This window comes from Tasmannia lanceolata, unplaced genomic scaffold (assembly GCF_043159265.1).
Source record: "Tasmannia lanceolata isolate RefF3 unplaced genomic scaffold, GAP_Taslan_0.1 ptg000013l, whole genome shotgun sequence".
NCBI classification, from domain to species: Eukaryota; Viridiplantae; Streptophyta; class Magnoliopsida; order Canellales; family Winteraceae; genus Tasmannia; species Tasmannia lanceolata.
The window spans coordinates 38326770-38344457 of NW_027518690.1; the positions used below are offsets into that span (position 1 = coordinate 38326770).

A 17688-nucleotide genomic window follows, 5' to 3' on the forward strand; every position below is an offset into this window, starting at 1 on the left:
TATATTAGGGTTCTTTGTGTTTGTAAACTTGATGTTTTTAGTTTACACCTTTTTTCAGTTTACCCATCAAAAAAAAAAAACTTGATGTTTTATTCTCCTTGCAACTTTTTTTCTTGGTTCTTATTTTTTCCGTTTGCAGTTCCTGTTTTAACTTTCTTCCATCTAGGGAGGTTTTCCAGGCAATGGTTTTCAAATGCGAAATCCTCCATTTTCAGCTTTGTTAATTAGGACTTGGTTTCCTTGGATTTTCTATAGAATTTTGTAGTACTGCTAGTATGTTGTGGAATTGTCGGAGGTCCTATTAATTGGTAATTGTGGACATACTGTTCTAATTCAATCAGCTCTTTCTGCAAAATCTCCTTTTGAAAATGTTAAGGAATTACTTTATAATATTAAACTTTTTGGTAGCAGAATTTTTATTTACTTCTACAATTTCTTTGTTATTTTGTAGTTACCTCTAAAAATATAACTTTTGCGGACATAGTAGATTGTTTGTGGTGTTGTTACGTAGCCATTCAAAGCATAGAAAATGCAATCAATCTCTACTTCATTAGTTTCTTTTAGGCTGCTTAAGTAGTAAACAATTCTTCCATGACTTTCAGGGAAGGGGCTGGTGACTGCAGTTCATGCGTAGCTGTTATGTTGGAGCTTGCTCGAGGGATTTCTCACTGGGCTCATGGATTCAAGAATGCCGTTATTTTTTTATTCAATACTGGTGAAGAGGAAGGCCTAAATGGCGCTCATAGCTTTATTACACAGGTTTGGTCCATTCAGCATGTATCCACCTGTGTTGATTGGGCCTTCAATAACTTGGAATGATTGGATTTTCACTATTTATAATTAATTTTGAAATGCTATCTCACATTTCTTTCCAGTTTCTGAGAAATGGTTCACAACATGTGGCCTTACTTTTTTTGGGTTGGCCTACACATGGCACATGTGGACCCACTTTTGGGTTGGCCATTACATGTGGATTTTTAATATCAAGTAGCTGATACCATGTGAAACAACCAATCACTCCAAAAGCTTAAACTGTTGGTGATGGCGTTATGTAATCTTTTTATACTTTAACACATATGTTCTTGCAGCATCCATGGAGGAATACAGTTCGTGTTGCTATTGATATGGAGGCCATGGGTATTGGAGGAAAGTCCAGCATATTTCAGGTGTAATGATTTCTGATTTTTTTTTGTTATTTCCATGTTACAAATCCTTAAGTACTGGATACAAGATATTGTTTTAGGTCATCATCTTAACATACGTGCTCTTTGGACCATTAATTAATTAATTCTTTTACCCTAAAACAGAGTGGTCCAGATCCATGGGCTATCGAAAACTTTGCTGCGGTGGCAAAGTATCCATCTGCCCAAATCATTGCACAGGTTGGTAGCCCTTCTTTTACCACTATCTGTTGAAATTTTTGTTTGTTTTTTCCAGAACAATGATATACATTCGGTCTATATTGGTCTATATCCTCTTTATGTTACCAAAAATTGATTTTCTGTTGGTGTACATTGAATATATTTTCATGATTTTATTGATGCTTATTTTATGTATCCATGAAACAAGTTCATTGAATGAATTGTTTTATGAGGCCTCATGAACCTGAGTATATTTCTCTGTGGTGGATATTGGCATACCCTCTTCTCCAATCAGTTGTGATGCAACACGTGTTACTCTAACTAATTTGTATTCTCTGATTGGTGGAATTTAACTTTTAAGAGCTTAGTGAAACACAATTGAGAAGCTTAAATTCAAAATGAATTCCGTACTTTAGTGGAACTGTAAGAGCCACAATTTACAAAAGCTTAATTAGGAAGACGGCCTCTGAAATGCGATTTTTATAAATGATTTGTCGGGGATAGCTGAATTTGGACCACCAAACTGCTAATGAAAGCCATAAAATTCTATCATATTTTTTAATGATTAATTATTTCATTACTAGTATGTTGGTGATTGCAAACATTTTTCTTGGGTGTAACAACTAAATCTGAGTAACTGTAGTTTTACAGGATCTCTTTCTTTCTGGGGCTATAAAATCTGCGACAGATTTCCAAGTGTACAAAGAAGTTGCTGGTCTTTCTGGGCTTGATTTTGCATATATGGAGTCTGGTGCCGTTTATCACACAAAGGTTCGTCTCAGTATTTGCAAGGTGTATCTTGAATAGTTATATTTAAGCCATTGACTTCATAGTGCAACATGTGAATATGGACAAGGTTTGAAATTTCGGTTTTTGCCGAAAAAAATAATTCTGTGGAAATTTCGGTGGAAATCTTATAATTTCGCCAAAATTTATAAATTCCGGTTTCAGTTTTAAGTTTCGGTCCCTGTCAAATGTTTTCAAAATTTAAAACCATGAATGTGGATACTATTATGTTATGAGAAGTACATGTATTTGCGGATTGGCAAATGTTAGAGCTGGCCGCAACACTTTGAGAACCTAATCTTTAGCCAGACATGACGTTGATTGGCCCGGTTGTTGTGAACTTACTGATATATTGATTTTTTACCTGTATATACAAACATGCTAGTGTAGTTATGAGATGTGAACAATGTAAACAGAATTTAGCTGGATCGAAATTATTGTACTTGATATTATTGGATCCGTTTGTTGTCTTATTTGGTTAGCCTAATTTTGTGTTTGATATTGTTTCTGATATGGAGAATTCTTAACAGTTAAAATACTTTAAACTAGTTCTTTAGAAGGCTTGGAAGATTTTGAAGTACTTTTATTTTAGGGAAATGATATCATCACAACCATATTTTGATATTTTCACAAACCATCTTTTCTATTAGTATTTAAAGAGCTGTCAAAAGGTTATTAAATTTACCAAAAAGCTCTCACAAGGCAATTAAAGAAGAAAAGATAGCTGGGTTTGTGCAAATATCAAAATATGGTTGCGCTGATTACATTTCCCTTATTTTAATGTGAAGTTAGCTCTAATTTCGCACTGTCATGTGAATTTGACTGATTGATGAATCTTAGAATGCTTGCTCAATGCAGAATGACAAGTTGGATCTTTTAAGGACAGGCTCTCTTCAGCACCTTGGGGAAAATATGCTTGCATTTCTGCGTCAAACTGGTAGTACTTATATTCCAAAAGTGAAGGCAACGGAATCTGAAGATCACGTGCGCCAAAACCAGTCTGTTTTCTTCGACATTCTGGTATTTTTAGATCTCTGACATTGTTATTTATTTAGAGGGATTTGCTAGCATCCATCACAGAAGGCATTTCACGGATGGGCTATTGCATGTGAGAGCAGCCACCTCGTGGATGAAGACAAAATCTGCTGAATAGTGAGCCTATGTGGCTGCTCTCACATGCAACAGCCCATCCACGAAATGCCTTCTGCGATGGACGCTAGCAAATCCCTTATCTAGCTGCTCATGTGTGGCTATTATACACAAATAAGCCTAAGTTGTTCATGAAACTACATGAATGCCAAGCATTTTTTTATCATCTTTCTTGAAATTTCACTGGTATGCCTGTCATTCATTGGTATATGTTTATGCGATCCAACTACTGTAATTTATCCGCTAAGAAATGGCACAAATTAGTTATTCTTTTCCGGTTGCAAAGTCGCATTATGCATCATAAGTTGCTTATATTAGTTTTCATTCATCAAGCTGATGATTCTTACGTTATGTGATTCCATGGAAAATCAGTGAGTAAAGATTCCGGCTTTTGATAACATGAAAAAATTCCAGTGGTGAAAAGGAGCCTCGATTACATGGAATGGCTTCTGGAATTTTCATGATATCTTGGATAAAAGATTTACGCAATTTTCTTGTTAGAGATGAAGGCACATACACTATAAGATTTCTGCTTCAGTTTCTACAGTTATTCTCAAGGTTTTAAATTTCAATTTCTGTTGCCACAGAAATGGATATGTTTCGGTTTCGATTAGAAATTCCGATGGAAATCCTGTAAAATCACAGAAACTATGCAAATGATAGAATTTTCACATGAAACTTCAGGAAATACTAGACTAAACACAAACATACACTAAGAAACAACCGCATAAGCAAGAAAGCCATTCATAACGGTTTAACAGTATTGAACACCTAGTGACATGTCTCATAATACAGTACATACAACATTTCACATGTAATTTATTTAAATATTCATACATAATACATATATCACATTTCACGTGCAATTCATATAAATACAATTACATAACAGATTCTAATATAGTATACCACTGATACAGTTATGATTTTGGTTTCAATATGCGTTTTGGTTTCGGTATGCATTTTGGTCTAGAAATGAAACATTTTGGTCGTTTCATGTCGATTTTGATGAAAATTTAAAACCATGATTATTCTTTTCTTTTATCAAAAGAAATTGTTTTTACCTTAAGGTCCTTTTTGGATTGCAGGAATTTTCTGGAAAAGTATGGGAAGGAAAAAAATTTCCTACATTTTATACACATGAAAAATGATTACTTGAACAAAACTTATTCAATTTTTACTTAGAGGGACCTTCAATTTATGATAATATCCCTCTAAATTAGCTACAATCGTATATTTCCCTCTAAATCATAAAAAGAAAATATTTTCCCAAGAATAAATTTTCCATCAGAAATGTTTTTCTTGCAATCCAAACAGGGCCTAAGATTGCGTATGGTCTTCTAAATACAGTCTATGTATTGTCAATGTTGCAGGGCATTTATATGGTTGTGTACCGTCAACGTCTTGCAAATATGCTTCACAATTCAGTGATATTACAAGCACTTCTAATATGGACAACATCACTACTCGTGGGTGGTTATCCAGCTGCGATATCTTTGTCCCTATCGTGTTTAAGTGTTCTTCTCATGTGGATATTTTCATTAAGCTTATGTTCTCTTATTGCCTTTCTTCTACCACTCATTTGCTCCTCCCCAGCACCATATATTGCGAACCCATGGTTAATTGTTGGATTGTTTGGTGCTCCTGCGGTACTTGGCGCACTAATTGGTCAACACATGGGTTATCTCATTCTTCAAAAATATTTGTGGCATGTTGCTTCCAAAAGAGATCCCAAGCGGTCTCCTTCTATTCTAGTCAACTTGATCAACTTGGAAGCTGAAAGGTGGATTTTTAAAGCTGGTTTTGTTCAGTGGCTTATTATTCTGATTGTGGGAAACTTTTATAAGGTTGGATCTTCCTATTTAGCTCTTGTTTGGCTAGTTTCACCTGCTTTTGCATGTAAGTTGATGTTCTCATTCTTCTTTGCCATTTACAAGTTTTAGGCTATGTCACAAATATCATTTTCGGGAATTTCTTGGCAAGGGAAAATCTCGGGATATATTAAATTTTTTAATTTCTTTCGGATTTATATCGGGAAAAACGATAAAAGTAAACTTATTTTAAAAATATAAAATAAATAAAATTTAAGAAAAAATATAAAATAAAAATATCATAAAAATATCGGGATAATATTGTGATATTATCGCAATGTTTTATGATAAAAAAAAAATGAAAATATCGCTATATTTTTAAAATCTTGGGATTATTTCTGGATTTTGTCGTTTTATCAAATTGTCACGATAAAAAAGCGATATTTCAAAATATCGGAGATATCTGTGACATAGGTTTTAGGTGTAGCAAATGTGTAGCTTGCAACTTCTAATTTTGTTTCCCTGAATTACTAGATGGCCTGATTGAAGCAACATTATCGCCAGTGCGATTACCAAAGCCTCTCAAAATTGTAACCTTAGTGATGGGTATGGCTGTGCCTGTCCTAATTTCTGCTGGCATATTTATTCGGCTGGCGGGAACTATACCTGGGATGTTGGTTCGATATGATAGGTAATATTTCTATCTTTTCTGTGCTTCACAGATGCATCCAACTCTTAAATTAAAATAGCAACCGTATGTAGTAGTCCTTTGGATACTTGATAAGCTGAAACCTTTTTATATGTTAGGAACATGGATGCTGTAATCTATCTCATTAAATGCCATGTCTCACATCAGTAGTTAAGGTTTTCATACTCAGGATATCATACTCAATCTTATTTGAGTATTCTCTTGTATTTATAACTTGGTAGCTTCCCAATGAAATCTATTAATAGGCTTGTTAACTGAAAAGTATCACATAATGTCACTCAAGTTGCCAAGACAAAGCATAGAAAAACAAGTTTTCATATTAAAAATATATTTTCCCCAGGGCCGACTTTTTAACACTGTTTTATTTCAGTAGCATGTTATTAGATATGCGCCCCTTAGAATCTAGGCTACCACTGGATATGTGTCCTCTATAACCTAATTCATTATATAAGAGATGGAGGATTCAACCCAATTATTTTCTTAGATTTATGTTTCATACAGAAATTTGGAGTGGAAAGGGAGACTAGTAGTTATATTACATGCAAATTCTCAAAATACCTGTTAGAAGCTATTGATATTCCTATCATTAAAAAAAACTATTAATATGCCTGTTCCAATGAAATCCACCTCAGAAGCCAAAATGTAGGATCAGTCTATTGGGATGGCATGAAATTATAGATTGCTGTTGGAGATTTTTTTAAACCTGGAATTTATCTAGGAACCCGGGGCGGCACCTGAAATTTTATTAATCATTAGGGGAAACACAAGAGGGGGACATACCACCTTACCTCTAAACCTAAACAACTGAAGAAAGGTTTATTTACAACATACTGGGAATGCCCAAAAAATCACATACAAGAGAACCTCTTCCCCTAGTGGGAAGGTCATTCCACTTCCAATAAGTGCAGTTAACTTTCTCTTTACGGGCAAAATTCACTAAAGAGTCAGCTACCTGATTAGCTTCTCTAAATTGATGTAACACTATTGGCTTTAGCTCGAAAATTAATGAAATAAGCTTCTTCCAATAATATTTGATGGACCGAGGAGGATCCTTCTCCTCAATGAGAATGTCAATCAAAACTTTGCTGGCTGATTCAATCCAAATATTAGAGAGCCCCAAATCCTTTACAGTGCCTTAGGCCATCTTATATTGATGTGAACCTAGGCTCTATCGGGAATTTTAATGAACACTTGAGGGCGCTATATGAACTTACCCAAGGCATTTAATTAAGGGAGACTCAAACTAGACTTTTATCAAATTCTTGGGGCCATGATACCCTCCTATAACTTAAGGGACGTAAAAAATACCTAAATGACACTTAAAATAAAAAAATAGAAACGAGCCCTAGGATGGTCCCCAACAAATATGCTTCTTGCCTCTGCCTGCAAGTTAGTAGCAATGACATAATAATGATAAAAAGCAAATAAAAATCTTAACACTATGGATTCTTACGACTCCTTCCACACTAGATATACCAGGATTTGCTTTGGAAGTGCTATCAGTATTCAATTTCAGTTCATTACTTCTTGGCTTTATCCACTTTACTTGAGTTACATGGGAGTGCTGCATATATCACTAAGGGTCCCCACTTCTCTCGGCGAGCAGTTGGACATCGGAGTAAAGGAGCTAGCAGGATCCTTGCCCCAAGCCGTAACCTTTTTTATGATAAGATTTAAAGGTTTGGCTTTACTCTCCATGCGACGAGATCATCACTCCTTCCACATTTCCTAGGTAATGAGGGAAAGAATAATTTTTAACGCATACCAAGGATGTCTTGATTTTTCTCCTTGATAAATCAAACCGTTGGATAAGCCTTGCATTTATAGTTTGATTTTCAGTCATAGGCACTTCATGATAGGTGGTGAAATAACTCCATATGGCTCTGTCCACATCACTATCAATAAACACATCGTCAAGGTCCTCTTCCTTCAGTCTTGCATAACATGTACACATGGAAGGAATTGGAATGAAAATATCCTTCAACCTGCTATCAATCAATCAGGACGGCTTTCATGAAAATCTTTCATATAAAGAAGCATATTTTGGTCGGAAGGTCCCCCCCTAAAAAATGAAGCTAGGCCATCTTTTTTAGAATCCTTTTTTCTCTCCAAATTCCATGCCGATTTTGTGGAGAAAGACCCAGATTTGTTAAGAAACCAAATCAACTCATCATCCCTATTAGAAATATTAACCATAAAGGCCTTAATAGCATTTATCATCGCTTGAGGTAAATTGTTCTCCACAGTTAATAATTTCCAATCACCTGTGTTGTCAATCAAATCTTTCACTTTGAGCTTCACATTGAGACCCTCCATATTAATGACATAACTAGTAGGGGGAGAAGTTCCAAACCATTTATCTGCCCAAAAGGCGATATTTCCTTTACCAATGAACCGTTTGCTGCTCTGATCCCACTCTTCTTTCATTTGAAGCATATCTTTCCAGTTTCCACTGTTTGGAATCACCTGCTTTGCTTTTTGTCAGCTAGAGTCTATCAGCTCTTAAGTATCTAGATTTTATGAATTCACTCCATAAATTCATTTTAGTATGCAAATTGATGTTGGAGATTGAGATTCCCCTTGATCATTTGGTACTGACGATTTCATTGTCTAGACTCATACATAACAGATTCTGCGAACATCAGCCAATCACTCTATGGTATCACAGTGAGTCCAAAAAACCACACCAATACACTACATCCATTCCACTCCTGCTAATCAAAGGTTCCCATCTTCACCTATAAGGAGAGTCCCTTCATCCCATTATCCGTAATTCCGGTAAATGGCAAAAGGATTGATAGAGCTCTGATTTGAACTTATTAGTTGGGGCAAGTGCTTGCTGCTTTCTTTTCTGTATGGATGATTAGTGATGGCAGTGCTTAAGTCTTAAGATAGGTTGTTGTTACAAAAAAAATGCAAAGTTGGCAACCTTTTCTTGGTTGGCCTTCCATAGAGAGACTCAGGTCCAAGATAGGGGAACGGGCTTCCCAAAAAGCCAGCCCGGGCCGGGTTCAGCATAGAATGAAGGGGACGGCCCTAATGTTGTGTTGGCAACAGAGGGACCACTCTGCAAAGATTCCTCAAAACCGTTGTCATCAAAATCTTAAGATAGGGGAACGGGCTTCCCAAAAAGTCAGCCCGGGCCGGGTTCAGCATAGAATGAAGGGGATGGCCCTAATGTTGTGTTGGCAACAGAGGGACCACTCTGCAAAGATTCCTCAAAACCGTTGTCATCAAAATCCAATTAAGGCGCTTAAGGGCGCAACAAAGCCCTATTAGCAAGGCATAGTTGCCCCCCTATCATGCACTCGGACAATTGCCTCATGGTTCAAGAGTGTTATCTCTCAAGAAGATGGACCCTTTCAGGAATTCCCTCTTCTTGGTGGCTACCTACATTTGTCAATCGATCTTTCTTTTTATCTTACCCTTTCTTTTGCTCCTTGATGACCAAACGGTTGAATCTCTTATAAACAAAGACAAGTACTTCCTAATGTGTTACTTTTCATTAACCTAGTGCAAGTTCTATGGAATGCATGACATGAGTACACCGTGTAATGCAAAATGTCACTTGATAGATAGTTTTGAACTTATTATCCGTGTATTTCTTATACTAATTAAGCTAGTGAGTTTGATCTTCTGTAATACTTCATTATTTCATCTCTCTTGTATCTCATCACAATGGAATTATTTATCATATCGATTCACCATTGTAGGGTCACTATTTCACATGTTGGCATAATACTCGGGCACACCTCTACAACATGTGGCCCACCACCACTGGTTTATATGTCCATGTATAATTATATTATAACTTTGTTACATGTGATGAAATTTATACCTTTCTTGTTCTTGTTTAATACTTTATATATTTGTAATAGTATGCATGTTACCATGTTATGTTATGAGTAGTAGTATGCATATTAGAGAAAATATATGGTGGCCGACCGTGAAGTCCCATCAAGGTGGTACGTTTGACGTACCACTCTTGATATTTGATCCAACAGCAGCATCTTAAAAAGTGCGCTGCTGTTGGATCAAATATCAAGGGTGGTACCGTTTTGACGGTACTTGACGGTCGGGCACCATATAAAAACTCTGCAAATTATGATGTTATAATACTTATTGAATTGATATTCACACTCCTTTGTGTCATGACTTATGAGAGGACCTTTGATGTTCTAGGCATGTTCCCTGATGTATATAGACTTAGTGCCTCGTGATGAGTGAATGTTTTCTTCTTATATTTTAGTTGCGACTATACTTGATTTAAGGCACTTCAGAAAACAAATTGCTAACATCTTGGCATTTCTATACAGGAACCCTGGTAGCACACCTGAGTGGTTCGGGAATATGATAGTTGCTGTATTTATGAGCGCAATTATTTGCCTTACATTGGTTTATCTTCTTTCATATGCTCATCTCCCAGGTCCTTATTTTATCTCATTTGCTTCTTGAGTCTCACAAGCCACTGAAATCCCTCTACGTAGCGATTTATATTGTTGATATCTGCAGTACATATAGTAAATTCTTTTTGACATGAGTCAATGGCTCATACTGTTTGCTATCTCTCCACACTCACATATAATATGCATATGAGAGGTTTATGTTAAATTCTACACCTTGAGTGGCTATGTAAACACCATATTAACATAGGCATAAATGTCCCATTTTGAATGTGTTAGAAATGAGATTAGGGTTAGAAGAGAGGAAGAAGAAGAGGAATGGAGAGGATGGAGAGTCTCCACTAAATAGCTCCTCATGTAAATGATGTATATGTAGGCCCAATTACAATGACTACAATACCCTCTAAACTACAAGTAATACCTAAACTACCCTTACATGTTATTCAACACTCCCCCTCAAGCTGGAGTGTATATGCTATGAAACTTCAGCTTGCTACAATGAACTACAACAAACAGCTAAAAATACAACAAAAAGGGACCATACAACAAAAGGTACAATAAGCTCATACACACATCCATCTTGGTATAACACTCATCCTCAAGTTCGTGTGGTGAATACATAAGGAAAGCATAACAAAAGATAACGGCCACTATAGAGTATGGTCGTCCAGATCAGCCGCCACAAAAAAGGAACAGCTCCCCCTGAAGTAGCATTATGGCAAGAGTAGTCACAATCGGGTCTCCCCCTGGATGAGAACCCAGCAAATAAGTCTGGAACCACGAAAGATCGACTCGTGCACCTCGGCAGGGGAATAGCAACGATCCATCGAGCAAAAAAGGCATACCAAAGGTGTGCACATGAGCAATGACGAAGCACCACGAGCAAGAACCCCAACTAAGTAGCACTAAGCGAATAGAAGATAACCACCGATGGGGAAACCATCAGAGACAAGGTCGGCGGGAAAACTGTCGCTTAAAGAGAAGAAGAGATAGAGAAGATAACCAACGAACGATGGGGAAACCATCGTCTGGTGACAAGGCCGACGGCATAAACATCGTCGTTTGAAGACAAGAAGAAAGAAGGGAAGAGATAAATCAACCGGCGATGGGGACACCATCGTCTGGAGACTAGGTCGACGGCGTGAACATTGTCGCCTGAAAAGAGCCGACCAACGATAGGGAAATCATCGCCCGGAAAAAAGAGGTCGACGGGAAAAGACCGTTGCCTGTAAGAGAGCCGACCAACGATGGAGATGGAAGCCATCGCCTGGAAAAGGAGGGAGAATATAACCAACCAACGATGGAGAAACCATTTTCTGGAGACAAGGTCGACGACATGAACATCGTCGCCTAAAAAGAGCCGACCAACGATGGGGAAACCATCCCCCGGAAAAGAGAGGTCGAAGGAAAAAGACTGTCACCTGTAAGAGAGCCGACCAACGATGGATATGGAAGCCATCGCCCGGAAAAGAGGGGACAAGGCATAAAACCGAGAAGACAAAGACTGACTAGGGAGCACTACAACACTCCCCCTCGGGCAAAACTACATGAGCCCGGAGATGACAAGACAATGAGGACAATATCAAGACAACACAAAGAGATAAGGCATAAAGTCGGACAACGTGAAGAGATATGAAAACAAGACACGATAACAAGACAACACTCCCTTGAGAAGACAATACTAAGACAATACTAACAAGAAGACCACACTAACACTCCCCAACAAGAGAAGTCAACAAAGAGGACAACACTTCCTCAAAAGAAAAGACACAAAGAACTACATGGGAACATTCCCCCTCAAGTTGAAGGTCAAATACTTAAAAAAAACAAGACATTCAAGGTAGGATACCTCTCTTAGACATTTTATCAAACGCGTGGTGTGCACCTTGAAGAAGAAGACAAAGGGTCGAAGATAAACAAGACACCACACCTCTCTCGGACATCTTGGCAAACGCCTCTATCCTCTATAGACGATACGAAGGCCGACATTAATCAGGTTGGAGATGGTAAGGCACACTTCTAGCTGCTTAATTTGCAGCGGAGAAAGCTGTTTGAAAGGAACAATGCGTGAACGACAGAACAACTGCATAAGATTCTATTAAAAACGAATCCTAATGATTCATTGGGTGGGATGGCGAAACCAACCAAGAACCCATTTATTTTTTCTGAAAGGTCATGGGTTGACCCTACGAATGAAGCAAAGATAGGCTAGCAGTAAGCTTGGCTACAGCGAAGCGCTTACCAAGCGCGAAAGAAAGGGTCTTCGCCACTTGAGCCGTATGCAGGGGAACTCGCACGTGCGTTTCTTAGGGGGGAAGCAACAAAACTGTGGGAGATGTTTCTATGGCTAGGGGTGGAGGTGCGGATTATAGCTAGCCCTCACTTTTCTTTCTGCCTTTCTTATAGATAGAGAGAGAAGGTAAACGATGCCCCGCCGATCGTTCAGTCGGAAGACCTCTTTCTTAATTAAGGGATCCCGACTGAACTTGCCTGTGAAATAATGCCGAATCACTCACCCCTCCCTCTTTCACCCTAAGGCACTAGATGATCGGCGGATATCTATATCTGAAATAGAAAGTCAATGTATCTATATGTTATGTAGATATACATAATGGGATCATATGAAGGGGATGCTATTATTTTATATCTAGCCAACCATTTTCATCATTATTAAATAATATTTAAGTACTTGGAAAGTCTATTTTAAATTGTCATGTAGCAAATATTTATTTAACAAGATCTGATTATGAGTTATTAAATAGTAAGGTGAATAAAAATTCGCAATTTTTTATTTATCTCAGTTATTCCGCAAGAAGAAAAAGAAAAAAACAAAGGGTCTGTTGAATTTCAAGTATTCAATTTCGCCAATAAGATACGGCCCCTCTTCAGAGAAAGCAAGGAAAGCCCCCTATCACTTAAAGGCGGATAGTGTAAAGGTGGGGTAAATTTCTTACTCGATAATCGTCAGTTGCCCTTCTATTCCTATCCCAATCTCCCTGATCTACGACTACCCTTCATCATCGCGGGTGGATGTTATATTTTCACCCACGCAGAGTAGGTAGAGGATATATTTTACTTATCTTCAATGGCTCTTGTAATAACGAAAGCTCAGCCAGGTATGCCTATGAATGTGGAATATACCGAATTAGTCGACTCTTTCGCGCTATATGTTGCTCTCTGCGTGCTTAGCTTTCTTTGTTGTTTGCTATCGTGCTATTTATAGCCTACTACCAATAATACCGGGAGCCTGGGAGAGCAGATCGCCAATGCCACGGTGGCGAGTGCCTGATCGAATTGATCGGGTCATGTAGGACCAAGGTTCAAATCTCTCGGTCTGTTAGGATGCCTCAGCTGCTCCCATGTTATTAGGTCACCAACTTCCTTGACCTTCCGGCACTGAGCAGGCGTAAGCCCCCATACGTGGTCTTACGACTTTGCGGAGACTTGTGTTTTTTGTAAACAGAGATCGATCAATTCCGATTCTTTCTTTTTCTATTAATTCTTTTCCGATCGAGATGTATAGATCCGTGGATCTATGTGTCTATATAGATCCTGCTTATGGATTAATAAAGTCGGTTTATTTAGGTAGGAAATCAAGCCTGTAGAGTCCAATGAAGGATGATGATACACCAACCGGATCTATAGCCCAATCGAGTCGTTGGTCATGAAAATGAAAAAATATATATATAATTTTTTCCTTATTTGATCAGATCATAAAGAAACTTTGGGATTGCTAAATCACAGACGAGATAAATATACAAAGCAACGGAACCATGATAGTATTTGTTGACTCCTCCAAAAGGAAGGATGGTAAATGGATCATTCAATGATCTGGGTCTGATGGATTCTATTTGTCTCTTTCTTCGATGGAAGGGAAAAGGAAATTCCGTTGCGGAGCCGTATTCAATGCATAAAAGATACCTGTATGGTTGTTCAAAATTGAACAGAGTTTTCCTTTTTGTATCATTTTTTATTTATGTACTTATTTATATATATGAATAGATTCCTGGTATTGGCCATAATTTACAAGAACATTCTGTAGTCTTAGTAAGAGGAGGAAGGGTTAAGGATTTACCTGGTGTAAGATATCACATTGTTCGAGGAACCCTCGATGCTGTCGGAGTAAAGGATCGTCAACAAGGGCGTTCTAGTGCATTGTAGATTCTTATCCAAGACTTGTATCATTTGATAATGCCATGTGAATTGCTAGAAACATGTGAAGTGAATGGCTAACCCAATCACGAAAGTTTCATAAGGGGACTGGAGCAAATAAGGAATCAAAACCTCTCCTTGCGCTCGTGTACTTGCGTGCAAGTGAGGTCCTCGATCAAGGGACCGAACCTTCCGGAGTGTGAAACTAACCTCTCTCTCCGCGCTCGCGTGCATGGGGGGTCAAATACTAGAGAATTTATTTCTAATAGATGCTACTATTAAGAAATTCGAGACTATAGTCCCAATAATTCCTCTAATTAGATCATTGGCTTAAAAAAATCAAGATATCTATTCAATACATTCAACCTCTTTCCTAGCAATAGAGGAAAGAAATAAAAGTTCATGTTCCAACGAATCACACGTAGATATATTGATAACACATGGAGTTAATGGTGAAGAAGACAAAGGGTCGAAGATAAAACAAGACATCACACCTCTGTCGGACATTTCATCAAACGCTTGGTGTGCGCCTTGAAGAAAAGAGAAAATAAAGAGATTTGGAGGGCGTTTTGGGTGTATTGGGAGCCATTTGGGGAAGCCAAATGGGATGGTGGTGAGAAAATATGGTCCAAAAGGGGATTTGGGATTGTGAGTTGAGATTCAGAGTTTTGAGTGGAGAGCCAAAAGGGTTTTGGGAAGAAGATTTCTTGCCAAATGAATTCAAAAGAGAAAAAATGAGAGATTTGGGGTTTTGTGGAGTAGATCTAGGGAAGACAACAAGAGAATCTGAGATTTTCTTTTCTTTTCTTTTCTTTTTTTTTTGGGAAAGGCAAAGGCAAAATAGAGGAGTAAGAGGAAATGCAATAGAGAGATGGTAATCGCATTATTATTTTTGTTTTGTTTTTTAATCGCATTTTCTAGTTGTGTAATAGCAGACAAGAAGAAAATAGCATGCAAGTCGTAGTACTTTCATTTTATAATCGCAACGTAAGGAGGTAATCCCACATGCGATTAAGAATAATCGCAGATGGAGAGATTTTTTTTGGGATGTGTGCGATTAATAATCGCAAAATGGAGAGATTTTTTGGATTCTGTAAACAGGGAATAGGGTTGCCGAAAAAGCTCGAGGGAGAAATATGAGAGAATGAGTTGCGCACAAATATGAAAAAAATGGCGTGGGGAGGAGAGAAAATAGGAATTTGATAAGAGAGATTTTAGGGATTTTGCAAGAGGGAGAGACATCAACGCACAAAACAAAAAAAGAAAAGAAAAAAAAGGATGCGCGATTGATAGGGATGCTTAGAGAGAGAACGTGAGGATAAACTCTTCTTCTTTCCTTCTTCCTTGGATCTTTGAACCTAAAGCTCTAATACCATGTTAGAAGTGAGATTAGGGTTAGAAGAGAGGAAGAAGAAAAGGAATGGAGAGGATGAAGAGTCTCCACTAGGGAGCTCCACATGTAAATGATGTATATATATAGGCCCAATTAGGGAATCCAATGTACAATGACTACAATACCGTCTAAAATACAAGTAATACCTAAACTACCCTCACATGTTATTCAACAGAATGGTGACTGCCTGTAGTTGCGCATCACTGTGAGATTTAATTTTTTTGTTTTTTTGGTAAAAAACCCTCTGCTATTGCATAATAATGGTTCATGGGGAACGATTCGATGACACGTTTGGGTTAGGATTGTCCCAAAAACAACTCTCCCAATATTTCCATGTCTACGTAACATTTGTCATTTATCAAAGATATAGGGCATTTTTGTCATTTGAAAATGGTCATTAATCCATTGGTGGGTAAGTGGCATAATAGGGAGGGCTGTTAGGAAGTTCCCTGACACGGGTGTGTCTTCCTAACTGCTCTCGTGGTTTATACTAGGGTTGCAACTCGGGTCGGGCGGGTCGGGTTTTCTAAAACCCTACCCTACCCGAGAAACTATCTCGGGTCGGGTCGGGCCCGGTTTTTTCCCACCATTGCCTTTTTTTTCCCATGGCAATGCAAATATCAGTAGCCTATATAAATTTGGAAGTAAAACCAAGAGATTTTACATGCTACATGGTGTTGTATTTAAGCACAACAAAATAGAATCGGCCCACCTATGTGAATGATCTAAACCATTGATTTGCTGCCCTGGCCCACCTTATATAGACCATCATTAAAAAATCTTACCCTTTTACAAGCCTCCACAAACCAAAGCCTAAGATTAATTGTCATATAATAAAGATGGTTTTGGAGGGCATGACCTATAAAGGACAGGGGCCAACAAATGAATGATTTAAAGGTCATGCCCTTGTAGGACATAAATCTATTTTCGTAAACGGAACTCTTTTTCGATGACAAAAAATACCCCTATTTAAAGGTTGAATTTTCAAATTAATACCACCGCTGCTAAACCTATGACAGGAGACTTGAGCCGTCCTCGTAGGGAGATATGTTGGTAATTTTAGTGGAACAAGAAACTATTTGGCCGAATTGATCCTCTTTATCGGCTTTTTGTCCACGCGTCCCACCAATCATCATTTTTTAAGGAAAACGGATGTCCGTTTTCCTAATAGCTCTCATTAAGATACTTACATGTGTACAGAAGATTTTACTCCACGTGTCGCGTGGTATCATAAAGTTAGCGGTTTCTTCGTAAGAAGGGAAGATATTTTCACTACTCCACTTAGTTACATTAGCACGGGATGTAACTGCATAACATCCCTTAACAGACGCCCCCACGCCCCCCATTGTAAAAGACTAAAATACCCTTAATTTAAACGCAGAATTTAAGTATATGCACTTCGGGTAAGAATTCGGGTCGGGCTTTTCACATTTAAAACCGGCCCGACCCGAGAATCAACCGGGTTTTGGAATGTGAAACCCGGCCTACCCTTTACCCGAGATCTATAAACCCGGCCCTGCGCTTTTCCGGGTCGGGTTGATGCGGGCCGGGTAAAACCCGGCCCAAGTTGCAACCCTAGTTTATACTTTATAGAAAGGCTTCTAATTGCACCTGTATGCTTAAACAGATGTGAAGGTTTACACTTCACCGACACCATGAAAATTCTCATCTCCCACACATTTACATTCGCGGAAATATATCAGGGGCAAGGTTCACAGTTTCAAACCGGAGTCAGGCTCAGTGTGGTTTGGGTCCGAGTTTTCAAACTTATTCCTAAAAAGTATTCTCTTAAAAGCTAAAAGTTGTCCTAAACAACTAGTTCAATTAAGAAAAACAAGCATAGTATCACTTGAATGCGGAGCAGTCCAAAATTAAAGCTAAGCTATTATAAATCATTAATTCATTACTTAGAGTTTGCCAAGAG

The 17688-nt window shown here is 38.1% G+C and overlaps 1 protein-coding gene across 2 annotated transcripts in view; it reads left to right on the forward strand.

The window, feature by feature from the left end:
* LOC143890059 (uncharacterized) overlaps nucleotides 1-17688 on the forward strand; it is a 49810-nt gene that overhangs the window by 15698 nt on the left and 16424 nt on the right. For both annotated transcript variants that reach the window (XM_077394600.1, XM_077394601.1), the window contains exons 4-11: nucleotides 603-759; nucleotides 1089-1166; nucleotides 1308-1382; nucleotides 2013-2132; nucleotides 3006-3167; nucleotides 4670-5195; nucleotides 5642-5798; nucleotides 10133-10242. In XM_077394600.1, the coding sequence (XP_077250715.1) occupies nucleotides 603-759; nucleotides 1089-1166; nucleotides 1308-1382; nucleotides 2013-2132; nucleotides 3006-3167; nucleotides 4670-5195; nucleotides 5642-5798; nucleotides 10133-10242 (1385 nt within the window). The remainder of the gene's footprint in view (nucleotides 1-602; nucleotides 760-1088; nucleotides 1167-1307; nucleotides 1383-2012; nucleotides 2133-3005; nucleotides 3168-4669; nucleotides 5196-5641; nucleotides 5799-10132; nucleotides 10243-17688) is intronic.